The following is a 27,735-nucleotide window of genomic DNA, read 5'->3' as shown; positions in this document are numbered from 1 at the left end:
AGAATTTGATTAGTTGATTATTTCATATGCTAACATATTTTTTTATCTTTTTATTTTTCTAAAAAAATGTTATATTTGTATTTTAGATATGATGATTTTTTGTTTTATTAGATTTCATTCTATATAAATTATTAATTTCGAAATTATATTAAAATATTAAATTAATACTAAATATGTTTATGTATATTCAAAATAGATATGTTTACATATATTTAATTTGAATTTAATTGTCCACTTTTTATGGTAAAAGATTATTATGATTTCCATAAATATAGATTGTTTTTGTTTTTGTTTTTGTTTTTTTTTTTGCTGTCATTAATTCTGTTTGGTAACTGATTTTATTTTCATGAAATTTTTTTTTAAAATTGGGGGTGTTTGGCTTAAAGTTGTCCTTCCCAATTAATAGTATAGATTTAAAATCTTTACAAATATGAGGTTATTGGATTCAGAATCATGTAAAGTCATTAGAAGTTTTGAGTTATTCAATTAAAACATAAGAATATTTGATTGTTAATGAATTAAATTATTATGTTATTGGTTTAGGATTTTTAACACTTTTCTTTACAAATTAAAGTCATGGAAAATATTATCAAAATAGAGAGATTGTTGGAAAGAATTTACAAGATTATAGAAATCAAGTCAACAAGATTACTAAAAAAATCTCTAACAATCTTTTAGATGATTTCATTTACATACAATCTATGATTTTTTTACAGTCATCTAAATTATTTATAAGTCACAAACCAATACCACCCCCTTCTTACACACAAACCTAACATTTTTTTTTTATTCAATCTAGTTTTAGTAATTTTTAGGTAGAGTGGTTAGAATATCCTATCAGAGTGCATATCTCTGTTTTGACAAAATTTGTATTGTTATATTAATTCAACTTGATGACTCTTATGTAAGTACAAGCGATTATTTGTTTTATATGAAATAATTTCACCTTTTTTTTCTTACTAATTATTAAAATATATTTTTATTTAATTGACATCCCGTAACAACAAATCACAAAGACACAAACAACAAATTAGATCACCTAATATTAAAAATTATTCTTCATGGATATCTTTTAATATTCCCCAAAAAGTTGCGTGACTACAGACTAGATTAACTTATAGTGATTACAAATTTATCCAAACAAAAAAATTAGTCCAAATTACACTTTGGCAGATCAAATTCATCTAGATTTGATTCACATGATAGAGTTAGGAATTCAACTCTGTTTAGGGATCTTATAAAATACATTTCTCCAGTATATAAATTGAGTTTTGATAAATTGTCTAGAGCGTTTTTTTGGTAATGAAGAACTCACAAGTTGATTTGCCTTACCTTCCTGATGAGTTGTTATTAAACTGCTTAGTACGCGTCTCGAGATTGTACCACCCGATTCTCTCCTTAGTTTCCAAGAGATTCAACTCTCTCGTGGCATCGCTTGAGCTTTATGAGATCAGAAAGCTCGTAGGAAAGACCGAGAGTTGTCTTTATCTGAGCTTACGTTTCAGTTCTGAATCTGACACACGTTGGTTCACTCTATGCCAAAGACCAACTCGAAACCCTAACCCTAACCCTAACCCTAACTCACGATGGTTCACTTCCTGCTTTAGACCACATCGTATCAGCCTAACAAATCACACTATGATCTCAGTTCCAACTCGCAATTTCACTTCTCCTCCGTCTGAGGTGACTCGTATCGCCATTGGTTCTAATATCTTTATGATCGGCGTATTGAACAATGGTGCCTTCTCGTCTAGGATCTTCTTCATGGACTGCCGGACTCACACTTTGCACAAAACTCCAAGCATGAGGACATCGCAAAAGAAACCCTTCATTAGTGTTCTTGATGGGAAAGTATATGTAGTGGAAGGATGCAAACGTCCCGATTACTCGAATTTTATCGAGTGTTTCAATCAAGAAACCCAAAAATGGGAGCATGTGCCAAGCCCTAGCGTGGAGATACGTGCTAGGTACGTATCATCAAGTTTAGTCTTGGATGGGAAGCTTTACCTGTTTGGGAACAAAAGTTTGGTTTACAATCCGAAAGAAAATAAATGGGATGTGGTAGGATTGGAGATGCCTTTGCGTTGGACTCCCACTAATTTTTTTAGCGTAGTAGTAGATAACGTAATCTATTCTTTTGGAAAACGTAGACTTGTGTGGTACGACTCAGAGAGAAGACGGTGGAGATTTTTGAAGGGTTTGAAGAAACTACCTAAATTACCAAGGCAATGTCTTTGTGTTAGATTGGTGGGTTATAGTGGAAAGATTGTGGTTTTGTGGGAGAAGGATGTGCATGATACGGATCCTAACAAGAAGACGATTTGGTGTGCTGAGATTGCGGTTGAAAGGCGTAACGGACGAGGGGTTTATGGGAAGATTGAGTGGTGTGATGCTGTACTTACTGTCCCCAAGTCATGTTCTTTATTGCATTTTATGGCTGCCACTGTTTGATGTAGTTCTGTTTCTCTCTTATGAAACTCTATTTTTGGGTATGTTCGTAATATTTCTCTTGTTTCACTCTGTTTTTGACTTCCAGCATCTCTAGTATATTTGGGATGGAATAACTTAGTTGTGGTGAAAAAGAAACCAACTGTTCCTACACAATGTACTCGAAACAGAGCGTAGATTGAGATTGCGCTTGAACAAACAATGGCCTAATCCAGAGTTCGCAGAGGATTTGGTGGGTTACGATTGCGCTTGCAAAAGGGTCACCAGACAAGAAATATATGGGAAGATCGAGTGCGATGATGTCGTGCTTACACTTTTCGAGTAATATGATATCGTGCAAGTTATTACTGCTACTGTTTGATGAACTGGGGAATTCATGAACCATTCATTGCTTGAGCATGGTCATATCATTTTTGTTTTGAATATGATGATTGATTTTTACAGCTTAAACCATAAAGCTGAATGCATATAAGTAACTTTGCTCTGTTTCTCCCTCTTATAAGAAACCCTGTTTAGTTATGTTTTGCCTTATTCTCGTTGGTTTGCTTCATTCTGTTTTTATCTCCTTACCTTAACAGATACATCCATGTAAAATAAAAAAACAGCTTGCTTTTGAAAGAGTTGTTTCAACTCATGTCATCTGAAGACTTTCAAAAAATCCATCCTTCTTTTCTTACTTTTCAATGTTATCTTGTATATCATACGAAAACCGCAAAGATGAAACACCAAATTCAAAGATGATAAACAGTATACTAGAGAGAGCCAGAGAGCATTAGGTAATAATGTAGTATGTACAACTGAAACGACTAAACACGACAGGTTTTGTAACTTATAATGTAATCTCCTCCCAACAAATACTTTTCCTTTTATATAAAGAAAGATAAAAATAACTTGTAAATTAAAGAGTTTTCTAAGTAGCAGCCGACAGTATGTAACTCTGATATATAATAAGAGCTTAAACTTACTTAACTTAGATCAGCTCAAGAAACAGTGCTTCTTGTTTGCTGGTCAATCCAAGATCGTTCAAGGTAGACTCACTTTCTCCATCTCCAAACGCGTGCCTTGGATATGGCCTCACCTGTTTCACCACACCAAAACTTAGACCGACTTTTTCGGACCTTAAATATCAAGACTGATTTATATAGAACCAAACCAGTCAAGCATATCATTTTTTTCCTTTACATCAGAGCAGTTAACTTGATCGGGTCTGAAGTCAGATCCTTTACTAGTCATTAACTTGACTTGTAACCAGCCCTCACAACATCCTATCTTATAGGGGCGTTCTAGTTCTATATGCCAAAAGATGAGAGATTTATTTATGCTGAGGCAGAAGACTTACCAGTCTGTAAGTGTTGGGTTTCACCACTCTGGCAATGTCTATAAAGTTGAAAAGTGACTGCAAAAAAAGCACAACCAACAGTTACTTACGGATACACTTTTGAGTAATACAAAATAAATCTTATTTTGGGAAAACTAACTTGGAGTTTGTCGGATTTAAGGAACCGGCGGCCACGTCGGGTGCCATCTGGCATCCGGATTAGAAGGGTAATGGCATTCTCTTCATCTGCTTGTGGCTCCTTAGGTAGAGACGCTTCTTTTTCATCTAGCTGCCTCTCTAGCTCCTGCAACAACATTACAGAATCAGTAACAAGATTACTGCCTTTCCTACAACTTGTGAAAACCAGCCTACATAGCAGCCCTAAACCATTTTTCAAAATCACCATTGTATGGTATAGAGATCATCCTTTCTGAAGCAAGAAAAGGGTTTTAAGTTTGCATTGTGGTTGTGGCTGATATTTCTCTATTACCTAGCAGGAGTCTAGGTAACAATTGGCAACTAAGAATTAAGGAAAAGTTGTTGGAACGCAGATTTAGGAAGAGATTATATGTGACAAGCGGTACCCGTTCTTCCTCAAGTTTTCTTTGAGCTTCTTCCTCTTTTTTCTTTTCTTCCTCCAGAAAAGCCTTTCTAGCAGTTTCTTCCTCTAGCTGACGTGCCTCAGCATCTCTAATGGATCGGATTTCTTTATCTCGGTCAGCTTGCAGGGATGCAAGATACTCATCATCCTGCGTGATGTAGCAGCTCAAGAATTTTATCACCACCCATAAACCTCGATAAATAAAGGGGTACTCAAGCAGCTACGAAGTGTTGCCTAACCTGCTGTTCCCGTATTAACCTCTGAGCTGTCAGTGAAGGTGAGGGTGGAACTGGTTGTGCCCTCGGCTGAGGAGGTAAGAAAGGAAGATGATTATATCCAGTTTCAGGAATGCCACCAAACATGGCTGCCTCGAGCATGACAGCTTCATCATGTTCCTCAGACGAAATGCCTCCCCACTTGAGCATACAAAATAGAAAATCAGCAATGACAAGACTAGCTACTATAAATTCTTACCTATAAGTAATACTGGAATTCTAGTCTGGTTTCAGTGTAATTAATTAAACACATTTTATGGATACCTCTGAAGGAAACCCACTGCCACGCTCCGCTGGATTAATACTAGCATGTTCTTCTTCAGGACTCCCACTCCGGGAACGATCAGCGTTAGGTGGAGCCAGAGATCCAGATGCTGCACGTCTTGGCCTGTGTCTAATTAGAGGTTGCTCATCAACATCATCTGAGTCGTCCTCGAATGGTGCGCTAGGTGCAGCCAATCTAGACAACAAAAAATAGGCCTCAATTTTTTTTGACAAACACCAGCAGACAAACAGCTTGATAGAAGTTTTTGCAACTGCAAGTATTAAGCCTCGGAGGTAACACAATAGCAAAGAAATATAGAAAATAACCAACAAACCTTCCATTCAGGGCTTGGGTATCCTGAGGTCCTTGAGTAGCAGTCACTTCAGACGCTCCTATTTCTGAGGTTGAGGCCTTATAACCTTGACTGCGCAAAACTTCTTCCTCCGCTGACTGCACTAACTTATGTTAAAAAGGAATCAAAGAGAGATGGAAGCTAAAGTAAAAGAGAGGAGACAACCACAGACCTTCAATGACATTGTAACAGCTTTTGCTATGTCATCATCATCTTCCATGTGAGGTGATGGCCTCTCTTCAAGCAAAGGGTTATGTGATCCCTACAAAACAATTAAAAAAGCTCATAAAAAATTTGCTAATTCAGTAAGCCAAACTAAAAAAGAAGACAAACCCCAATAGTTCCCATTCTCTTAGAGAAGCTTACCTCAGCCTCCTTCTTTGAGGCCTCAATGGCAGCTCTGATCATTTCTTCTTCAATATCATTGTAATCTTGATTATTATTAGCTACAGAACCAGCAGGCCTGTCTTGCCTACTTTGTCCCATTGGTGCATAAGGAATATCATCATCACTCTCTTCATCTATAATAATAGTTCCTTGAGTAGCTGGACCTTGAACATGAGCTGTTTCTGTCACGTCCTCAATAGTAGGAACATCACTAGATCGTCCTGATGGTCCACTGCTATCCTTAACCTCTATTGGTATCTGCCTAACCTCCCTGGGATGACTAACAAACGGAGGGCGTGGCATAAGAGGATCGCTATCAAATATACGTCTAGCAAAGTCCGAATCCAAAACTGAAAAGGGGCTGCCCATTGTTCTAGCTGCATTGAACATAGATAGAGGAGATTGTGGAGCCGGAATCACATCATCTATATCCATTTCATCGTCATGAGGGGCATTCACCGGTGCTTCACGCACTCTGCACAAAGAGCATACAAACATACCCCACAGAAAAATGATAAATTTGCAAGCTGAGAAAAAGATAACAAATAATCATCAGTGAGATAGATGTCATACACATTTCGATCCCCCTCGCTGAAATATGCATTCACAGCTTGGTTAAGATCACCACGATGTTCCTGCATAAGATTGGAGAAGAAAAAAAAAATCAATTATCCTGATACTAGGATAAATAACATCTGGCAACAATGAGACAACAAAAAAAAACCAAACTTTCCTACTTTCAATACAATAAGCTCTCAAAATTCGAATAAAAACTCAACAATGGTGAAAATCATACAATCATCAACGAGCAGGTAATAAACGCGACAATTCAGGAGAAACCATAGAGCTAAAGAGCAATGTAAACCCTTGTAGAAACCCAAATACTCAATCAGACAATCCAATGACCTAAAAATCCTGAGAATCAAGAACCCTAACCATCACCGATTGAAACAAGTGTGAGATACAATTAAGCATCAGAGTAATCAAAGGATCGAACTTTTCACTTTACCGACTCCTAGAAACTTCCAATACAATAGCATCTCAAATCAAAAACACGAAGAATCGCGAGAAAAAGGGTAGAAGGAAACATAAATCGAGAAGAGTTAAATTCGAATCACCTCGAGTTTCTGAAGGGCGACGGAATCTGAAGCGCCGGTGATGCTGATGAAAGTATCGATTGCTTCCTGATTCAGTGTCGACGCCATAAGAAGATTGGAGAATGAAGAAGAAGAAGAAGCTTTGGTTCGCAACAAACGAAATGATTGTGAAGTTTTCGTCTTTTGGTGTTCTTGGAGTAAGCAAGGGGAAAAGAAAACACAAAAAGATGTTTTTTTTTTCTTCTTGTGAAGAAATTGCAATTGAACTGGATTGGATCGGTGAAACTCGTCGTTTTAAGGTTTTTTTTTTTTTTTTTCTTTTTTTTGGTAATGTGATGATGATTTACTATGTGGAAAAGGTTTGAAGTTTCTCAATGGTTCTACTGGTAATTACTAAAAAGTGAAGGACACATTTTCTTGGTCAAATAACATTTAATTATCACAAGATTTTGAGAAAATTTTGACACATTATCACTATTATATTAATTACTTTCTCCATTTCATAATAAGAGCTGTTATAGACTTAGAATTTTTCTTTTAAAAAATAAGTGTTAGTTTATATTTTCAATGTAAATGTTTCGTAAATTTTTCAGTTGTATTATTATTAATTTAATATATTGACCGGTAGGAAAAATTATATAATATAATTATGAGAGGTTTCCACAAAAAAATATATATATTTATGAGAGGTAAATTATAAAATTTAAACCTAGAGTTCGCTGGTTTGAGTAACGCTTGGGACAACACCATATAATATACACTGGTCTCGGACCTAAGTAGATGTATCGGCTTTGGTTTAGAATCTCTTAGTTATTCAAAAAATAATTATATATATAAGATCTAATGATATTTGTAATTTGTATGAAAAGTTAGAATGACACTTCAATTGAAACGAAAAAAGTATTAATTTTGTAAAAATAAGGTTTAAAATATAAGATAATATAGAATTCTATTTTATATAATCAGATTATACAAATTTTTTAATTTAATTAGTGATAGAATATAAGCAAACACTTTAATTAATAAAAGATAAATAATTAGAGATTTAATATATATAAAAAAAATCAGTACATTCAAAAAAAAAAAAAAACTAAAGCAAACTACACCAAAACCAACTAATCAATATCCTTCTCCATCAAGGAGAGGTTGCAAGAGTGAGTAATCATGGCCGTGTTTTTTACCACTTAGTCTCCGATCAAAGATGAAAGATGTGTTGTTGAAGATCTTCGAGCTGACCTTGTCGCCAGTGACATTTTGCGAGGCTTTTCCGGTTAGTATGTAACGGATTGCGAACTTCACTATGTCTAACGTAAGAAAGAAGATGATGTCGTAGAGCCAAATAATACAAGCCCATCCCCATCCTATTCCCTCCATTCTCGCAATTTCCCAAATCGGGTAAACCGCAACTACTGTTGCAACCTACAAGGTCAAGTTTATGAAATCATTAATGAGACTTTACAATGAAGAGAACATAATCATGTTTTTTTATATGCTTACACATTGTGTTGCGGCGAAAGAGCAAAGTAAGAGCGGTCTAGGTCGTTCCACAAAAGACCAGCTTCTCGATCGAAGGACGAAGATGAGAGCTTGACTCATAATGCTGACTTGTAAGTATAAAGCAGACATCATCTCATGTTCGTTGCCTCTCAAGTCACTCACATGGAACATTCTCTATGTAACACAAGTTTGAGTTTTATATTATTGCTTTGTGTTATGTTGGATATTTGAAGTTAGGTTTGTTAATACATACCGGGAAGAAATCGGTTTTGTATGCACCCCAAAAGAACAAAACAGTCACTAAAGCCATGTAGCCTCCAAGAACAAGTCCCGTTGCGAAGATCTGGTTTAGTTTCCTGCTATCTGGTGTAGGAGAAGGCATCTTGACTTTTTCAGTTGAGAAAGTCAGGATATTGTATGGTCCTGTTGAGTAATTAGCAATGTTTATTATCAATTCTCTGTCTTTTAGAGCAAAATTGAGAAAGTTCTTAAAGATTGAAAAGTTTAAAACTCACCATCGTTTAAGAGTAAAATGGCCAAAACCATGAGTGGTGAAATGTCAAAATTCCATACTAAAGCGATGAACATGAACCCAAACTGTAAAAAAAAAAAAACAAAGGCACAAAGAGTAATGATTATAATTATTTGATGATGGTAAAGAAAACATACAAAGATTTGATTAAACTTACCACAACACGGATGGTCATTGAAACTGCATAAACCTGTTTAAAAGACAACATCAGTCATCAGAACAAAACAAGTGAGAATTGGTGAAAAAGGCTGTGTAGTTTTAATAAGAGCATGCACACTTACTGTGTGGTATTTCATTATTTGCAAAGTAGCTCGACTGATCAGAACCGCGTCGATGATAACACTGAGTCCAGGCTCCGTAAAAACTATATCAGAAGCAGCTAGTACAGATTCAGAAGCACCCGCAACAGCGATACCAATATTCGCTTTCTTCATCGCGGGAATGTCATTCACTCCATCACCAATGATACCACAACTATGCCCCATCGTTTTCAACCATTCTACAACTTCGTATTTGTACTCTGAAATGAATTTGGTAAGGAAAAAAATAAAGATTAGTAGTTGTGACAGAGAGAAAGTTTGTAATTCGGAACCAAGTCTTAAAACAAACCTCGTAAGGCACCAGCAAAGCCATCAGCATTCTCAATCAACTTATCAACAGGAAGGTGGTTATTGAGTAAAGAAGTGGATGGGTATATGTTTGTTCCCATACCAAGTATACGTCCAGTCTCTTTCGCGATAGCAATTTGATCACCTATAAAACCAATGGAAACATAAGGAAGAAATCGAAGATATAAAGTCGGTGTTTCGCAATATGACAAAGTCGGAAAATAAAAAAGTACCGGTAAACATCTTCACTTTGACACCTAGGTCTAGAGCTTTTCTTATGGCTTCTGCACTATCATGTCTTGGAGGATCAAACAAAGGCAATACACCAACAAGTTCCCATGGATCACCAGAGCTTTCTTTTGTTTTCTCAGGTACATTCTGTAACAATGTAACAAAAAAAAATTACATAAAGTGTATATACAGAAAATTTTGTTGCAAGATGTAAAAGATTTTGTCACCTGTCTTGCAACAGCTAAAGAACTGAGTCCACGCTCAGCGTACTTTCCGATTGTAGAGTGGACATTCTTCCTCAGATCAGCACTTGCGTTGCAGAGATCAAGAATCTGAATCATCAACAAATTGGTAAGAAAAAAAAAACAGAACTTTACCTAAAAGTAAAACAGAATCAGTTTTAGTTAATTACCTGTTCGGGAGCGCCTTTGCTTACACGATGCCAGTTTCCGTTACAATCGATATAAGTTAAAGCGGTTCGCTTAGCAACTGGATCGAATGGGAAGAAGTGAACTTCTATAATTCCATTTCTTGCCTGACAATGAGAAAAAACAAGCATCCGTGTTCTTCAAGAAAAAAAAAACAGAGGAAAGACAGAGCATTAATATTTACTATAGTTACCTCTTTTGGATCAGTTAGCATTTCAACCATAGCGGTATCAAAAGCATCTTGATCCTTTGTTCTTGAAGCTCTTGCAGCGAGAAGCAAAACTTGGTCTTTATCAACGTCTTTAGCATAAACCTCAATGAGATTCTTGTCAACACTAAGCTTGTTGAGAGTCAGAGTCCCGGTTTTGTTGCTGCATAGAACATCCATACCGGCCATATTTTCAATGGCGGTCAACCTTTTCGCGAGAGTTCCTTGGTTACATAACCTAAGGAACCCATTATTCATTGTCTTAGATAGAAGAGAAGGCAGTGTAATAGGGATCCCACCAATCAAAAGAACCAGAAGATTGTCGAGCACGTCTTTGTAGGTTCTTTCCTGGATCAGGCACATCACAATGAGCTCAATCACAATACCAATTGCTATAGAGATTATGCAGAATTTTCCAACTTCAGCTACAACTTCATGGAAATGTCCAACTCGGTTTGTTGTACTGTCGGAAAAAAAACCCGCATAAAGCGTGTGGACTCCAGTGGAGATCACAACCGCTTCCATCTCACCGTGCTTGCAGGTAAAACCGGAGTGAACTACATCTCCTGGACCTTTTTTTATGGGACGGGATTCTCCGGTTACAACAACTTTTAAACCATCTCCTTCGAGAAGACGTGCATCGCAACTAATGATGTCACCTTGCTTAATTCTCACAACATCTCCCGGAACAAGAACTGAAGCTTCTTGCTCTGACCATTCTCCATCTCTTAGAACCTTTCCAAAACAATAAAGAAATATAAAAGGTTTAAGATCATAGCCTCAAGATTGTATATAACCTTACTTAAGACACTATATGAAAACAAAGCTTATTATGAAGAACACCTTTGCTCTGGGAGAAAGACAAGCCATTAAAGAAGCAGCCAGATTCTCAACATTGGCTTCTTCGAGATAGAACTGTATTGTGTTGTACAGCAAAAAACATACAACACCAACAAATAATAGCCAACCCGATGACCCTCCTCCACCGATAGCCAACGCAATAGCCATGATTGCAGCTGATTCCATGACTAGAGATAAAGGCTTAGTCATTAAACCAAAGAACCTGTCCACTTTGCTTTCCTTATGTGAATTAATTGGAACCACCAAAAACAAAAAACATATAGTTAGCTAGTGATCATCATAAAGATGAAGCTAACAAATAAAAAAAGAAACTTATATGGAAGTTTTGGTTTACATTGTTGTCCTCGATTTTGTTTGGTCCAAAGATCTCGAGTCTTTTTTCTACTTCTGCTTCAGATAAACCTTCTCTGCTGCATTCCAAATGCTTGAAAACATCTTCAATTGGGATATGCTCCTGCAATATATGACATGAACATCATCCAATTTATCTAGTGTAACTTATTCTTATTAATTCTACACATATATAACAACTAAGTATGTATACTTTATTCAAGTCCAATAAGATTATATCTTTTATCTTGATCATATGTACACAATCTTACATATACAAGTTTTTAACTTTTTACCGAAGAAAGAAACTCAATACGCAATTTCTCATAGATATTTTATAAGTTTAGGTAACGTCTCAACATATTTAGAGACTAATATAATGATGAAACAATTACTTTATAATTTGTAGACAACTACTTAAACCTAATTGTAACATAACTCTCCGGTGATTATAGACTAGAAGAACTGAAAAATCTAGTTGAACAAAAAGTTCAAAACGATCGAATCAATATAAGGAGAAGAACTTCACAGGCTACAAAAAAAAAAAGAATGTATAGAAACCCTAGTTTAATCGAATCGTTAAGTAAGAAAAAAAAAATACTAATCTTTGTATAACGTATTTTTTCACTAAACAATCGAAATTAAAAGAAGAAATTGATACCAAATCAGCAATAAGAAGATCCTCGAGAGAATCATGAGTCGCCATCTTTACTCTCTTCTTCGAAGTAAAAGAGGAGGTAAGTAAAATACTGCAAGCGAACTACGTTGATTATATTTGACCTTCTCATTAATCGAGTTTATTATATATACAACTCATATCTAATCGTAGATACGATATAAAAAAAAAATTAATCCTTTTTTTTTTGCTCGAGATATAAAAATTAATCTAGGATATATAGTATCAAGGCGATCTTATCAAATTAATTAAGGATTCTACAAAACTCAAAACTCTAAAATAAAGTTGTCTTTGGTTTTAATTTTTAACTAAATACGTCATTATCTATTTTTTATTATATTTAACTATACCATTCAAATTTCAAATCCACAATGAATAATCGGGACATGTTGTTATTAGCAATTAATTTATCATGGTAAATAAACAAGCACATTACAATATATGCAAATTCAGAATAATATCCCTATACAAATATACATACAATATATGTTATAGTGTAAAAACCATAGTCACATCACTAGATTCTCGCTTTACGTATTTGCAAAGCTAGAGTTTTATAAGTTTTAGCTCTCTCGGAGCCTTTGTCTCTTCCGTCTTTCCACATGCACATCACGTGGCAGGACGATCCCGTGCTTGGTTCGTCTACGCTGCTTCTGCTTGCTATCTTTATGTACTCGGTGAAGTTGGTGGTAGTAGTGATGAGACTCGTTGTGGTCACGTTCAAGCATTCTCTGCACTATGTCATCGTTTTCTCCACGATGGTGTTTGTGTCTCTGTTGTGTCCTAGGATGGGTTTTGACACCATGCCGATGCTTGTGATGGCGATGGTGATGATGGCGGTTCAGGGCGTCTTCTCTGGTTGGTGATGATCTTCGATGATGGTCTAAGTCGAAATGATCTTCCCACCAGTCGTAGAATGGATCAAATAGTCCCTTTTGGTGTAAGAGCCAGAGCAGGACACAAGCTGTAAGACAAAACCTGTTAATTTGGGATATTAAGTTAGTGGTTTGAGGTTGCGGTCGGGGTTTAAACGCTTACTGGTTGGGAAAAGAGCGAGGAGAAGGCCGAACATAACCATCCAGCTCAGGCAAACGTATTGAATGTGGCAGCTGAAGTCGAAGAAGCTCGAGCATTTGTTTCTGCACAGATGATTGTTTTCAAGTTATCATTATTATTCCCAAGGAAGTTATTAAGTTAGGAGAAGTATGTAACCTGCAAGTGTCTCCGGTTATGAAATCGACTAAACCATTGATGATTTTAGTCCATAGTATCCTAATCGATTCAAAGAAGCCTTTAGGATACGTCTCTGGAATTTGAAATGGATTAGTAACCTGCATGTTAAAGATACTGGTAAGTTAATGATCAACATGTAAAACTTCAAGAAGGATCATTTAAATTTCAATGTAGAGAGTAACCTGAGTTCCATTTTCGAGTACGGTGGCCGTAGTGCTGAATTGGCACTCGGCTCTGTCTACTTCAGTGAACTGAGAATCCTTGAGTATAGCTATACAAAAACTAAAAATGATCAATGTTGATGCAAGGAAGGACTCAGGGCATTTGTAAGATATGAAGGATCACCTGTGCATATATACTTTGCAGCCTGATCTTTCGTCGGGTACAACTTAAAAGATCGAGTTGTAACAGCTTTTGGTTTTATTATGAAGAATTGCTCCTGACAACAACAAGATCAGTTTGTAACATTCTTCTGATAATGCTGCTTCTTAGAAGATTAACTGAGAGTTAGATACCTCAACGAAGGCCACGCCTTTAGAGCAATCGAACTGCACATGAGGAAACAAGATGCGATTAATATATCAAAGAATCTTTCTAGTTCTAGCTATCAAACTAATACATAATATTAAGTTTTAAATATTACCGTTAAGCTATAAGATGCTTCTACTTCACCGGTATTCTTGATTGTGACAGCAGCAACTCCAAATTGGGTAAGTGCCTCGAACGTCGGTATAGCAATGTTTATGATCTTACCAGGACTCCTGCAACCACAGAAAAAAATATTTACTTTTACTTGGTAATCAGCATTTCAAGAAAGTTTTTAGACTTTTTTTACCTCTGGAAAACGTATTCAATATCATCAGCTCTTAGTTCTATCATAAGATTTGTGTTGAGTGTTTCTGTCACTCCTATGGAGAACGAGTGAGGCCCCGCGTTCTGTATCATGTAAAGGAAAATTCAATAAGCCGAGATAAAATCTTATGTTCTACTGATTCAGAAACTAGTAAAGTAAGAACATAACTGGATGTTGATTGATCCTCTCATATCTTCCTTCCAGTCCATATAAAGGAAGTTGGTGTCGACTGATCCGGTTTATATCTGCCTGAAATAGACTTGGTATTGGTGAAACAATGACGCAAGTAAGGTGTAAGAAAGCTATAACATGTAAATATTAACCTCATAGAAGTTCCATAATTGATTATGCAAGCAACTCCAATATGGTGAAGAGCAGAAATTTGGTTGGCTGTTGAAAGCTTCATAGCCAACACCAATTTTATTACATTCTAGGCCATCCAATGTGAATCTCACTCTCTCAAGCAGCATCCACATTGAGTAATTTGCGCCTAAGTTCCCTGGTTGTCCCTCTGTAGCCGTCTTTTTACACCGAAAGAAATCATTTAGCATTCACAGAGCGGTGCAAGTAAAAAGAGTTAAAATGGGATAAGCAGTTAAGTTACCTCTCTTGGGATTACAAGATAGAAGTCCTCGAAAGAAGGAATACTTGTGTAACCAGCAAAGTCTCCAATGAGATTAACCTTGAGGAAATTATCATTTGCAGTAGCTGTTCTGTTTTCAGGACCAATGATCACTTCCTGAGATAACAAAAATCAATCATAAGGCTGAATAAAATCGGGAAAAAAACCAGCTTAAATACTGGAAACATACTGAAACTCTAGTTCCTGTCTTCAACTCAACTCGCACGCTAAATCCTAGTGACCGCTGTCCAATACCGAAAACATGAAACCTAAAGGAGAGAAATGAACAAGAGTAAGAGCACAAAACCATGAAGATAAAGAAACATACAATTTGATTTTATCATGTAAGGATCCATACCAGTCACCTGGAAAACGAAGGCAATGCGCAGTATTTGCCTTCCCTTTTATCATCTTGTCAACTAATCAAACTCAAGAGAAGGAAATTGAGTGTCCAGATTAAGCTATATTCATTATAAAGAAACAAAAGGAGGGACTGTTCTGTTCAAACCAAAAAGAAACACATACAAATATCTCCACAAGACGAAGGCATTCTTCGCTGCGGTCCACATGGACAACATGTTGGCTGAGTCTGTTCCAACACATTTCCGTTCTCATCCCTCAACCTGTAAGATTATCTCATCAAAAAACAAACAGTTAGTCTTCAGATTACGGGGAACAAAATCGCAATAAAAAGACCGTTACTCGCAACATCTATCGTACACAACAAGAAGGAGATCATACAAAGAACAAGAAGAGATTTTTAAGCATATACATACCTCTCACACATCTGTACAATATCCGGTCCAGCATCAGGCTCGCACTTTCGAGTCGTAACGTGATACTCTTGAGGTTTGTAAGGTACATCCTAAAGCACACATATCAAGTGAGTCAATCTCTTAATCAAACCAAAACCCAAAGACTATAGTATAGAAACACAAACTTCATACCCTAATGTAAGTAAGATCATATAAAGCATATGCTGATGATTTATTCACTGTGATAACCGGTGGAATCCGAACTGTTTGCATATTACTACTCGAATTATCTTCAACCTCCACAATCTCCGCTACAATCGAAGCTTCTCCTCCACTCTAATTTCATCATTAAAACCCCAAAATTTGATTGAAACTCAAATTCGTAGAGAACAAACAGAGAAATGTAAAATTAGGGTAAAAGAAGAGTTACGGATCCACTGGGAACAGCGAGGTTCAAGACGATCTTAGTGGAACAATTGAGATTACCAGAATCTGATGTTTTCTCACACTTCTCTAGCTTTGATTTCGACAGAATCTGGATCCCGTCGACTTCGTTAACCATTCCGACGAAGATTCCGATGATTACACAAGCCATCGCCACCGCGTTCACCATCTCAGAGAGAAGCGAACTGAAATTTTGGTGTTTTCTTTTGAAGAACTGCTTCGTCTTTCTTCGTTTTTGACTCTTTTTGTTGCTAACGGTTGCTTTGGTTTTATAATTTCAATCCACTAAATTCAAACCGGTAATTTCACAAGTGAACCGAACTAAACCAAAACATTCGACACTTGGATTTAGACACGCACGAAGCCCAACAACTTTCAAAAAGCCCAATTAATTAATTAACCCAACATAATAAACCAGAATTGAAGATCACGTGTTTTTTTTTCCTAATTATTTTTTTAAGTTCATCCCCAAATTGTCGTAGTCTATATACTTAACACAATGCGTTTATACGTTCTTGTCGTTTGTCCTTTTCATGTCCCTTAATTAAGAGCTTCTTAATTACTTACAGAAATATTATAATTTAATATTTCTGCATGTATATGACGCAAATGTCAAAGACCCTGTAGAATCTTATTTCTTTTTGGTCGGTGTAGAATCTTATTTCAAAATATTAAGTATGAATAAAAGAGCAATAGATATAAAAAGTTAATAAAAAATATGAAGACTAATCCACATTCACGGTACCTTGATCCAATATTTTTTTGGTAAAATTAGATTCTTTGAAACATATATAAGTGGACAAAACATCGAAAAATGGAAATTTTAAATTGAAATAACTGAAATCAAATTTATTTTAACCGATAGAAATAACTGACTCGAATTTATTTTGTAAGTCTTATAAACCATAACTGAAATCAAATTTAAACAAAACCAAAAAAAAACATAAACTAATAAATCGTTTAGAAACTTAAAATTAATTACATTGAATGCATTGTTATTACAAATGTTAGAATTGAAACTGAACTGATCACGGAAGTTAAACTACAACATTTCTCTTGCACTATATAAGAAATGAGTTCTCCAATCTTTAGACCAAACAAACAAAACAAGAAAAGTAATCTACAACTATGATAAAAGCAAAAGAGTTAACGTTTGTGATGTTTGTGACAATGTTAATTGCAATATGCATGTTTATAAATATCACTGATGCGAAGAAGTTTATTAAATATCCAGTGTCAAGAGATCTAGGTAATGGATGTGATGCAAGATTTCCAAACACTCCGGCATGTCGTTTGCGCATACCTGCGAATCCATATAATCGAGGATGCACAAGAGCCAATAGATGTCATCGCGAGTCTTCTATAGGATTGTCATCTTTCAAATCTATAGACTCTATTAAGAGATTTTGGGACAGTGTTTTGGATTCGTTTAGTGACAAAGAGCCACCTATTGCTTTCATAGAAACTTAATACATGTACTTTTATCAATTGGAATAAAAAAATAAAATTATATAACATTTTTATAAAAAGTTTTCGTTTATTTAAGTTTTGGTAAATTCATACACACGATCTCACAGCAAAAATTAAAATTTCAATTTTACCTTTAGTATCAAAATCAATTATTAATGTTTAAAAGATGTGAAAATAATTTTTAGTTTTCTTTGATAAAAACTAAAATTTAAAATCCAAATTAATTGTTACTGATGTTTTGTTTTACTATTTTTATTTATTTATAATATAAAAATAAAATCTTAAAATACAAAGATTATTTTAATATTATTGGAGAAGATAAAATTTGTAAGCAAAACTGATTTGAAATAACTTAATAAGATATGTAATGAATATAGATTTATTATTTTGTAATCAAAACTTATTTGACGTTTTTTTAAAATAAGTTTTCATTTTATTTAGATTTTCTTTAAATTTTAATAAATTGATTATATTTATTAAAATTTATAAGAAAATGTAAATAAAATTTATTAAATAAACAATTTTCAAATTAGTTTTGCTTACAAATTAATAAATCTATATTCATTGCAAATCTTCTTAGGTTATTTCAATTCAGTTTTACTTAAAAAATTTTAAAACTGAGATCTATCGCATTCATGAGAAATTAAGTTCTATATACATTGATGAGAAGAGGTAGACTAAAGAATATCCTGTCTTTATATTGCTTCAGCCCTGAACATAACTCTTCAAGCAAAGAAAGAGCTTACCTCTAACTTTTTCGGTAAGACGATATCCATTGATTGTTGTTACTCTTTTGCTTTATGATCATCTCTAGAAAAGCAAAGCATGAATAACAATATAGGGTAAAGACTCAAAAACCAGCTTTAAACAACAGACATTCCCAGTTTATACATTCAATACAACACTTACCTCTTCACTTACAAGCATGTGTACAGTATTGTAATATACAAATCTTTTTGTCTCTGTGAACAAACATTAACAATCACTAAAATTGCTTATAATATAACATCCTACGAGATTTAACGAGATTTAACTCTAGAGAGATATATAGAATATACTAATTAAGAACTCATCGTTTACATTAAGACTCAACAACGGTTTTGTACATACTAGGTAATGTCCCGCGCATATGCGCGGGTTGTTGTATATTAAGTTAATTAATATATTTATAAAAAATAGAACAAAAAAATTCAATGCTTATGATATTTAAATCATTCAATAGAATTCATTCATATCTCTTGAATTTATTCGTTGATTAATAATTCAATTTTGATAGTAATTTTCTTCAGTACTTTTGAGTATTTTTTGATAAAAAAATAATAATATTTTTAATGATAAAAATAGAAATGATATTGAGAGAATTTTAAAAATACCTCTTTTCAAATACCACTTTTTAAATTTATCCCTTTTTCAAAATTTATCAAAACAATCACTAAAAATGTTGAAATTTATCCAATATGTGTGTAAGCTTATAAATATACATACACATTACCTTTGTTTGTGTACAAAATTTTATTTATTTCAACGTATTACAAATTGGTATGATAATTATATTTTTTTTTTGTTACAATAATTACATACTTTTGAAAATAAAATAAATATACATGAATATGTGAGAAAGAAACAAACATCTAAAGTAAAAGAATGAAAATTGTTTTTTTACTTGATTTTTTCTTATGGTGTAATGGTCGGAAATCAATATTTTTGAATCTCATCAATAAAGTAATTTTCTTATAGCTATAAAAAATTATTATACATATGCATTATACATTTAACAGTATAAGAAAACAATAAAGAAATGAAAAAGTACATAAAACAAAGAAAAAATAGAATTGAAAACAAAAATTTAAACCAAATATATTATCAAGCTCTTACAAAGATATCTTAATTGATCTTTCAACCCATGCAAGAACATTAAAAATAAAGCAAAGAAAATATTGAGGGTATCAAATATGGTGGAGGAGGATGTAAGAATGGGTATTTATAGGATAAAATATGGTGTAATTTATATTTCTAAAATAATTAAATTAGAGGAGTTATAATTATAATTTATAGTGTGTTAATTAAAATTGAATGGAGGAAACAAATAGTCAATTCACAAGTTACTTAATTTCAGTTACAATTTAGTATTAAAGTGTGAATTTCAAGTATGAATTAAAGTATATGATTAAATGTGTTAAAAATTTGGTTTAGTTAGAAATAAATATTATAATTTAAAAATAAATGCTAAATGGACCAATAAGGAGAGAGTGAAACCTTAAAAATTCCCATAAAATAATCTTATTTTTAAAGTCTTTTTATATTCCTCTTAATTTAAGTTATTTCTCTAGGTTTAATTATATTTTTCATCCTTTTAGTATATATAATAGATAGAAAATTGAATATCAAATTGTCTTTTATATAGGAAATCAAGTATAAAATTCAATGTTAACAACAATTATAATGTTCTTTATATTATTAAATATTGAATCACAAACTAAATATAAGGATCATTATTCTTAAAATAATGTCTTACAAATTGGTTTCATAATTATATAACAAAAATTTATTTTGTTAAAAAATTACATACTTTTGAAATTAAAATAAATATACATGAATATGTGAGAAAGAAACAAACATCCAAAGTAAAAGAATGAAGATGGTTTATTTAGCTTGATTTTCATATTGTACAATGGTCGGAATTTAATATTGTTGAATCCCATCAATAAAATAATTTTCTTATAACCATAAAATATTATTATACATATTTATTACATTTAAAAATATAAAAAAGAACAATGAAGAAATGAAAAATACATATAAACAAAAAATAAATAAAATTGAAAACAAAAGTTTAAATTAAATATTTAATCAAACTCTTACAATGACATCTTAATTGAGTTTTCACCCCATGCAAGAATTGTTTTTTAAAAACAAAGAAAATAATGAAGATATGAGATATGATAGAGGAGGATGTGAGAATGGCTATTTATAGGATAAAAAGTGATGTAAGTTACATTTTTAAATTAATTAAATTAAATGAGTCATTATTATAATTTATAGTGTGTTTAATTGAAATTCAATAAAGAAAATCAATAGTCTTTGAAAATTTATATAATTTTCAGTTACATTTTAGTAGTAAAGTGTGGATTCAAAGTATAAATTGATGTATATGATTAAATGTGTTTTTTGGTAAATAAATATTAAATTTAAAAAATATATATATATCAATGGAGCAATAAAGGGAGAGTGAAACCTTACATTTATATATATATATATATATATAATTAAATCATTTCATTTTCTTTGTCATTTGTTTATAACTTATGGTGTAATTAAATTTTGTATTGAATGATTGTCATTAACATTTATTTTTATATATATGTTTTTTTTAAAATGAATGGCTTAAATGTTTTTCCACCAATAAGGAGAGAGTGAAACCTTAATTTTATATATAAGATTTTACGTGACATAAGTTAAGTTATTAGAGGACCACCAAACATTATAGTTCGTCCCCAATATTTAGTTACATAGAAATAATTTTGTCTCACATAATCCCAACCAATACTAGATATGACCTCATTGGCACCTATTACACCAACAATTTTCTGACTATCGGCATCTATACAATCGTAGATATGTCCATTTTTCGATCTGCAAATTTTTTTTTAACATTAAACTTTTTCATCAGGAGAAAAAATAATAATTTTAACACTCAAAATATGTAAATATATAACCAAATTTTTTTGGAAATAGTGTATAAAAAGTTCTAATTTGTCGCTCTAATTCCAGATCTTCGATGATCTTAACAGGATATTTATTCATAAGATTAAGGCTTCTACTGGTAACCATTAAAGGAATAAAAGGAAAAAGAATAAAAAGAACAATACGGAACGGAATAAACAACTTTTGAGGAATGATAGGAAAACATGCAGAGAAAAACAAAATAATAAATGGTAACCAAACAATAACACTATATTTTATAATATATTTGATTAAATAAATCAACTTTTAATAATAATACTAGATATAATTTATATTTTATGAATTTGACACTAATTTTAAAATATATTTTTGAATGAATTTAAATATTTAATGCTAAAAATTAATAATTTATATTAACCTATTATAGATTATAGTAATTTTTTATTTGTTATTTATGATATAAACATCTCTTAAATATGTTTTACTATCCATACAAATTTTAAATAATGTTTAGTAAGATTTTTTAACATGAAATTCATATCAAAAATATTTTTTAATGTCAATACATGATAAAAATATGAAAAATATTATATTATGAGATTAAAATATTATTAATAAATATTTTTTTTATTTATTTTAAAATAAAAACGAATTTTAATATTTGTTTTTTTTTTGTTCTATTTGTTTCTCATCAATTTTGGGGAGGAACATTTTTGTTCTATTGTTCCTCATTTTGTGAGGAATGTAGAGGAATGATGTGGAAAAATGATTCCTTGTAAATGGTAAAAAAATTGAGGAATGAAGAGGAATGTCACATTCCTTCTCATTTTTTCCTAAATCATGGTTACCAATCGAGGCCTAAGTTGTGGCTCTAATTCCAGATCTTCTTCTTGAGACAATTCTCTAATTGTAGGATTTGCAACACAACTTGTTAATACCAAAGCCACTAAAACAAAAAGCTTTACCCAAAACATTTTTGCAACAGTGACTTTTCTTGTATATATTTTTGTTGGATTTTTTTTTCTCCAAAGTCACTCACAGATATGAAGAACAAATACTCCAAAGTCTTGAGATTTCTTCATACTTTCGACCCGGATGTAGATAGACGAGTTTGTGAGTTTGAAATCTTCCGTTTAAACAGCTGGGAGGCACTCGTTGATCTCAATCTGGACTGGGGTATGTCGTTTCATCACCGTGGCGTGTCTGTAAAGGGCAACGCTTACTGGTATGCTCACCAGAAGATTGCACTAGATGGTCCACCAGTTATAAGAGATCTCCCTGATTTTCTACTCTCTTTTGATTCTATCTGTTTGGTTTTTATGTTGGTATTACCATAAAGATAACCATTTGAAGAGCTACCATATGGAAGATTAAATTTTTGCTTCTTATGCCCCCACCACTCCATGGGAGTCAGAATGCAAGCACGACGAAGACGGCATTAAAGGGCTAGAAGAGATGACTCATTTTTCTTGCAGATCATCTTTGCAAGAAATTTCATTACTTTTTTTGCCTCAAGATCATTGTCTCTATTTAAAACTGCATGAGTTAATTAATCTTTGTGTAGGGGAAAAAATCATTCGTGGTGAAAGAAAGACAAGTTATAACGTGTTGGATAACAAGTCCCTCGACCATTTCATGCCTGAGTTACCGTCAGAGGATCCTTTTAACGGTGACACGAACCGATTTTATGTGGTAACCTTGATTTTTAAAACCACACTTTGTTCTTGTGATCAAGAATTAAAAGTAAGTGATGTATGTTTTGTCTTTCTTTTTTGGCAGCTGAAGGAATCAGAGGTTCAAGAGAATGACTGGATTCGTCTGTATTTGGAACTTGCTGTTGCCACATCTTTCAGGAACCATATCACACATAGTATGACCAATTTGAAGATTCTGAAAGTGGCTATGGAGATTACACGAAACCTGGAGCCCTATAATATGGGACTTGAGGCCTATGACGCAATTTTCTACATTAGATACAAGGACATTTGCAAGGCTCGAGTTGGTAAGGATGTCCATCGCGTTGCTATGGTCAGAAGAATCTTGGATGTGCACTCGGGAGTCTTTAGAATCGTCGGTGAAACTCAGAACTTACAAACTACAAAACCATCAAACGCCATAGAAGCTGGCTCGTCGATGGTTGACTAATAAGTTATTTCGTGAGTTTGGATTGTTAAGTGGACTGCCCTTTTTGTGTAATTTGTACGGATTGTTCTGCTGCTACGTGAGAAGAGCAATATAAAATTCATAATTTCTCTTTCAAAAACCATTTTTGGCTTCAGAGATCAAACTACAGAGTGAAGTAGATGCATCAATCCCTGATACAATCATCTTCTCAACCAAATCCTCAGCTTCTTTCGATTTTCTTTCTTTACAAAGAACTTCAATCAAATATCTATAACTAGCAACATTTGGAGCCAACTCTTTCTCTTCCATTTCCCTGAACAACCTCAATGCTCTATAAGAACTACCTTCCTTGCAATATCCGAGAATCATTGTATTGTATATCACTTCGTTCGGCTCCAACTTCTTTTCGACCATCGACTTAAGAAGCCTCGATGCTTCATTCATTTGGCCTTTGATGCAGAACCCGTGAATCAATACGCTATAGGTGTGAACATCTGGGACTAATCCTAGTTCCTCCATTGATGATCGAAGCTGAATTGCTTTCTCCATGTTATCCGAACGAGCAAATGTGTCGATAAGAATTGTGTATGTTACTTTCGACGGCTTAATCCCTCTTTCTTCCATCTCCTTAACCATCTTAGCTGCTCCTGAAGTATCTCCCTTTTTACAGAACCCGGAAACTAGAATGTTATAAGTGACGAGAGATGGAGACAGACCTCTTGACTTCAAATCTCTGCATAAACTCAACGCCTTCCCCAATTTTCCCATACCACAAAACCCATCAATCAAAGTGTTGTACGTAATCAGATTCGGGTTGATTCCATCACTCTGCATTTGATCCATAACTTTATTTGCCTCACTCGCCTTCATCTCTCTACATAACCCACCAATCAAAGTATTATAAGTAACAATGTTACACGAAACTCCTCTCTCACGCATTTCGTCGAACACTTTAAACGCGTCTTTTGTTCTTCCATCTTTACAAAGCTGATTCATCACACAGTTATACGTATATATATTGGGGAAAACTCCATCTTCCTGCATCTTCTCATACATCTCAAACCCTAGTTTCTTAATCCCATTTTTGAATAACCAATGAATCAAAACCGTGTAAGTACGCTCATTAGCCACTAATCCAAGTTTACCCATCTGAAAAAACAAATCTTTCGCCTTCTCAATCTCACCTTTCTTGCAACACCCATCAATCAAAGTAGTGTAGATAACAACGTTTGGAGAAAACCCAAACTCTCTCAATTCAACAAAAAGATCAAAGCTTTTCTCAATCTCACCAGCTTCACAACAACCTTTGATCACAATCCCAAAACTGTACACATCTAAATCAACTTTTCTTTTGCTCTCGTTGAAGAAACACCACCATTCGTTGAAAGACGACGACCCAACAACGAAAGTTAAGAGATTGTTGAAGCAATTCGATCCAGGAACAAAACCCTTATCGAACATTTCTTTGAAGTAAGAGATCGATGAGTTTAGCGATTGAGATTGAACATACGTATTGATGATTACTTCGTAGAGTCGAAACTTGGTTTTTGACGTTTCTGATTCTGCCAAATAGTGTAGCAGAGAGGAAGAAGTGAAGAACTGGGAGTGGATTTTTCCGGAGATTACTTGAAGAAGAAGTGATTGAGCGTGTGAGAATAAGTTCCCAGAGAGAAGGAGACGAAGAAGGATTGAGATTGATTCGTGACTGTGTTGAAATCCATGAAAATTCGAAGAGTTTAAGATAAAGAAAGCTTTTATTGGTGGAACCTTAATTAGATTCGCTAATAGAACAAGACTTTTCTGAGCTTTCTCCGCCATTGTTGATACGATTTAAACTGAGGCGTCGAAGAAGAAGAAGAAGAAGCCATGACCCTTTAAATTAATTAAGCGTTGCTTGCACTTTAAAAAATAAAACCCATACTTTAATGGGCTTAATAAAACTAGAGGCCCATATTACATTTTAAACACTTTTTTTTTGTTTTCTTCCAATTTACCTCACGTTATCGTTTCTGTTAGACTCAATTAAGTGCATACCATTTGTTTAAAGAATAATTAATCATATATGCTAGGGACATTTCCGATTTTACAAGATCAGAATGAGAGAAATAAAAGTTGACCAAAATGCTCTTTAAACAAAAAAAAAAAAACCTATTCTAAGCAGACACAAACATGCATAAGCTACGTGAACAATAGACACTTTGAAACACGTAATCTTCTAAATATAACGATATGTTAGCATATTACACGATATATATAACTAAAACAAAATTTATTAATATATATCATGGTACTTCAATATATATCAATCTTATAGTTCTTAATTATTTATCTTTTACCTGATATATCAATATATATCATGATATTCTATCATATATCATGATATATTATTAATATATATCATGGTACTTTATATATATATATATATATATCAATTTTATAGTTCTTTATTATAATATATCAATGTATATAATGATATATCATAACATATATATTCTAACATATATCATGGTATCATAATATATCATTAACATATATTATAACATATATCGTGCCGCGGGACAAACATTTTTTAAAAAATTTTATTTTTTGAGAATTTACAGATTTTATTAAAGGTTATTCAATAATTATTAAGGTTGCATAATAACAATTTGTAATTAATACTTAAATAAAGATTTTACCCATATTGAAATATGAAATTAAGGTTATTTTAATTTTTTAGTAATATCGATTCAATCCATACTATACAACATGTCTCGTCTTACAACCCTTCCCGTATTACAAACCGTCCCGTCATATAATATATCCATGTTATTTTTAACTCTTTTTTAATTTTTATTATCAACTATAGTATTTAAACTTCTTAAAAGTTTAAAATTGACTATATCAAATTAAATAATATACAAACTATATTTCTTTATACTGAAATTTTGCATAACCAACTTATGACCGAGAAATTAAACTCATGTTTAAACTTATGGCAAAGCCAATAACACTTAAACTTTTAATATATTTTAGCTATTTATAATGATATTAAATTTATACGTAGTTAAAATATTTATAATATTTTAAACCTTGTTAGAGTTAAAATATAAATAATATTTAAATTTTTATAGAGTTTAATATTTCAAATATTTTAAAAAAATTTAGTCGTTTTTAAAGTTTTAATTTGCTCAAATAAAGAATATGGTTAAATCGAACAAAATTTTTAAATTTGGACGTCTGATAAATCACACTTCCTGCTTATTCATAGTTAGAAACATATAAGTCATATTTATTGTCTAAATTTTTGAGAAATTGATACCAATAACCTTTTTATGATACCCTTTTTTAAAAATACTTTTTTTTACAATTTTCATTTTTGCCCTCTCTTAATTTTTAATGGCTATTTTACCCCTATTTGAAAGAATATTCTTTCCCAAAGGAAGGAATATTCCTTCCCAAAATTTCCCCCCAAAAAATTTCCCGCCAAAATTTTCCCGCCAAAAATATTCCCCATAAATTTTCCCGCAAAAAAAATTATTTTTTCAAAATTTTCCCGCCAAATTTTTTTAAAAAGGTTTACAAGATTTTTTAAAGGATCTTTTAAAGGGTTTACAAGGGTTTTTAAAGGGATTTACAAGAGTTTTTAAATGGTTTTTAAAAGATTTGTAATGGTTTTTAAAGAGTTTTAGAAGCCTACAAAGGTTTTTAAATGGTTTTTAAATGATTTACAATGGTTTTTAAAAGTTCTTATAAGTTTATAACAGTTTTAAAAGGATTTACAAGAATTTTTAAAGGATTTTAAAAATTTACAAGGATTTTTAAAGGATTTTAAAAATTTACAAGTTTTTACAGGATTTTAAAAATTTACAAAGATTTTTAAAGGTTTTTTAAAAGGATTTAAAAGTATATTTAAAGGCATACAAAGATTTAAAAATAGTTTTAAAGGATTTACAAGTGTTTTTAAAAGGATTTAAAAGTATATTTAAAGGCATACAAAGATTTAAAAATAGTTTTAAAGGATTTAAAAGAAGTTTTAAAGGGTTTTAGAAGTTTACAAAGGTGTTTCAAGGGTTTACAAAAGTTTTTAAAGGTATTACAAGTTCTTTAAAATGGGGTTTAAGGATTTACAAGGGTTTTTAACGAGTTTTAGAAGTTTACAAAAGTTTTTATTAAATGATTTATCACGGTTATAAGTGGTTTAAAGGGATTTACAAGTGTTTATAAATGTTATAAAATGATTTACAATGGTTTTAAAAGGTTTACTCAAGTTTTGAAAGGTTTTGGATGACTTTTAAAAGAATTACAAGGGTTTTTAAAGGATTTTTAAGGGATTTATAAATATTTAGAAGGTTTTTTAAAAAAAAAAATTTTGACGGGAAAATTTTTTGGCGGGAAATTTTTCGGAAGGAATATTCTTTTTGTTGGAGATAATATTCATTTTTTCATCATGAGTT

At 32.7% G+C, this 27,735-nt stretch overlaps 6 protein-coding genes across 8 annotated transcripts; 2 read left to right on the top strand and 4 right to left on the bottom strand.

Annotated features, from left to right (window-relative positions):
- Positions 1-1,296: 1,296 nt before the first annotated feature.
- On the top strand, positions 1,297-2,451 carry LOC17884206 (putative F-box/kelch-repeat protein At4g11750). Its single transcript, XM_006286346.2, has one exon. It carries the CDS (start codon positions 1,303-1,305, stop codon positions 2,449-2,451), a length of 1,149 nt encoding a protein of 382 aa, XP_006286408.1. The 5' UTR covers positions 1,297-1,302.
- A 715-nt stretch (positions 2,452-3,166) lies between these two features.
- Positions 3,167-7,004, bottom strand: LOC17882277 (plant UBX domain-containing protein 8). Its single transcript, XM_006287228.2, has 11 exons — positions 6,765-7,004; positions 6,220-6,281; positions 5,626-6,121; positions 5,432-5,521; positions 5,242-5,357; positions 4,907-5,102; positions 4,607-4,783; positions 4,351-4,515; positions 3,927-4,070; positions 3,788-3,844; positions 3,167-3,526 (listed from the first exon to the last, which is right to left on the bottom strand). The coding sequence occupies exons 1-11, from the start codon at positions 6,849-6,851 to the stop codon at positions 3,419-3,421; spliced, it is 1,698 nt and encodes a 565-aa protein (XP_006287290.2). The 5' UTR covers positions 6,852-7,004; the 3' UTR covers positions 3,167-3,418.
- A 778-nt stretch (positions 7,005-7,782) lies between these two features.
- Positions 7,783-12,188, bottom strand: LOC17881492 (ATPase 3, plasma membrane-type). Of its 2 annotated transcripts, XM_006289198.2 has the most exons (14): positions 12,100-12,188; positions 11,443-11,562; positions 11,091-11,327; positions 10,233-10,982; positions 10,024-10,146; positions 9,839-9,943; positions 9,614-9,758; positions 9,382-9,525; positions 9,054-9,292; positions 8,930-8,962; positions 8,756-8,837; positions 8,494-8,663; positions 8,241-8,414; positions 7,783-8,162 (listed from the first exon to the last, which is right to left on the bottom strand). In XM_006289198.2, the coding sequence occupies exons 1-14, from the start codon at positions 12,142-12,144 to the stop codon at positions 7,863-7,865; spliced, it is 2,667 nt and encodes an 888-aa protein (XP_006289260.2). In that variant the 5' UTR covers positions 12,145-12,188; the 3' UTR covers positions 7,783-7,862. The 2 variants fall into 2 exon arrangements, with proteins under 2 accessions (XP_006289260.2, XP_023636615.1); XM_023780847.1 differs by lacking the exon at positions 12,100-12,188 and having other exon boundaries at positions 7,784-8,162; positions 11,091-11,317; positions 11,443-11,459.
- A 298-nt stretch (positions 12,189-12,486) lies between these two features.
- LOC17883265 (protein HAPLESS 2) lies at positions 12,487-16,242 on the bottom strand. Of its 2 annotated transcripts, none has more exons than XM_006289373.2 (17): positions 16,008-16,242; positions 15,770-15,913; positions 15,599-15,687; positions 15,348-15,445; positions 15,181-15,241; positions 15,013-15,091; positions 14,805-14,939; positions 14,524-14,721; positions 14,369-14,449; positions 14,183-14,283; positions 13,991-14,108; positions 13,863-13,895; positions 13,693-13,786; positions 13,530-13,618; positions 13,327-13,445; positions 13,153-13,253; positions 12,487-13,078 (listed from the first exon to the last, which is right to left on the bottom strand). In XM_006289373.2, exons 1-17 carry the CDS (start codon positions 16,188-16,190, stop codon positions 12,678-12,680), a joined length of 2,124 nt encoding a protein of 707 aa, XP_006289435.1. In that variant the 5' UTR covers positions 16,191-16,242; the 3' UTR covers positions 12,487-12,677. The 2 variants fall into 2 exon arrangements, with proteins under 2 accessions (XP_006289435.1, XP_023636762.1); XM_023780994.1 differs by having other exon boundaries at positions 16,064-16,155.
- Positions 16,243-22,224: 5,982 nt separating this feature from the next.
- LOC17884086 (UPF0725 protein At4g11700) lies at positions 22,225-23,441 on the top strand. Its single transcript, XM_023781105.1, has 3 exons — positions 22,225-22,400; positions 22,515-22,867; positions 22,955-23,441. The coding sequence occupies exons 2-3, from the start codon at positions 22,631-22,633 to the stop codon at positions 23,318-23,320; spliced, it is 603 nt and encodes a 200-aa protein (XP_023636873.1). The 5' UTR covers positions 22,225-22,400; positions 22,515-22,630; the 3' UTR covers positions 23,321-23,441.
- LOC17884226 (pentatricopeptide repeat-containing protein At4g11690) lies at positions 23,414-25,128 on the bottom strand. Its single transcript, XM_006287331.2, has one exon. The coding sequence runs from the start codon at positions 25,115-25,117 to the stop codon at positions 23,432-23,434; it is 1,686 nt and encodes a 561-aa protein (XP_006287393.1). The 5' UTR covers positions 25,118-25,128; the 3' UTR covers positions 23,414-23,431.
- Positions 25,129-27,735: the final 2,607 nt, after the last annotated feature.

This window comes from Capsella rubella, unplaced genomic scaffold (genome assembly GCF_000375325.1).
Source record: "Capsella rubella cultivar Monte Gargano unplaced genomic scaffold, Caprub1_0 scaffold_6, whole genome shotgun sequence".
Classification (NCBI taxonomy): domain Eukaryota; kingdom Viridiplantae; phylum Streptophyta; class Magnoliopsida; order Brassicales; family Brassicaceae; genus Capsella; species Capsella rubella.
The sequence above is the reverse complement of the archived record's forward strand: the minus strand, read 5'-3'. Positions and strand labels throughout refer to the sequence as shown.

Coding starts and splice junctions, on each gene's coding strand:
- LOC17883265 (XM_006289373.2), bottom strand. CDS start 16,190: ATGGTGAACGCGGTGGCGATGGCTTGTGTAATCATCGGAATCTTCGTC. Junction 15,092..15,180: donor CTTCGTTTTCCAGGTGACTG/GTATGGATCCTT, acceptor TCTCTCCTTTAG/GTTTCATGTTTTCGGTATTG. Junction 13,787..13,862: donor AAGGCGTGGCCTTCGTTGAG/GTATCTAACTCT, acceptor TGTTGTTGTCAG/GAGCAATTCTTCATAATAAA.
- LOC17882277 (XM_006287228.2), bottom strand. CDS start 6,851: ATGGCGTCGACACTGAATCAGGAAGCAATCGATACTTTCATCAGCATC. Junction 5,103..5,241: donor ACCCAAGCCCTGAATGGAAG/GTTTGTTGGTTA, acceptor TTTGTTGTCTAG/ATTGGCTGCACCTAGCGCAC. Junction 4,071..4,350: donor GAAAACTTGAGGAAGAACGG/GTACCGCTTGTC, acceptor ATGTTGTTGCAG/GAGCTAGAGAGGCAGCTAGA.
- LOC17884226 (XM_006287331.2), bottom strand. CDS start 25,117: ATGGCGGAGAAAGCTCAGAAAAGTCTTGTTCTATTAGCGAATCTAATT.
- LOC17884086 (XM_023781105.1), top strand. CDS start 22,631: ATGACTCATTTTTCTTGCAGATCATCTTTGCAAGAAATTTCATTACTT. Junction 22,868..22,954: donor ACACGAACCGATTTTATGTG/GTAACCTTGATT, acceptor CTTTTTTGGCAG/CTGAAGGAATCAGAGGTTCA.
- LOC17884206 (XM_006286346.2), top strand. CDS start 1,303: ATGAAGAACTCACAAGTTGATTTGCCTTACCTTCCTGATGAGTTGTTA.
- LOC17881492 (XM_006289198.2), bottom strand. CDS start 12,144: ATGGCGACTCATGATTCTCTCGAGGATCTTCTTATTGCTGATTTG. Junction 9,944..10,023: donor GCAAAGGCGCTCCCGAACAG/GTAATTAACTAA, acceptor TTGATGATTCAG/ATTCTTGATCTCTGCAACGC. Junction 8,163..8,240: donor CTTTCGCCGCAACACAATGT/GTAAGCATATAA, acceptor TTGACCTTGTAG/GTTGCAACAGTAGTTGCGGT.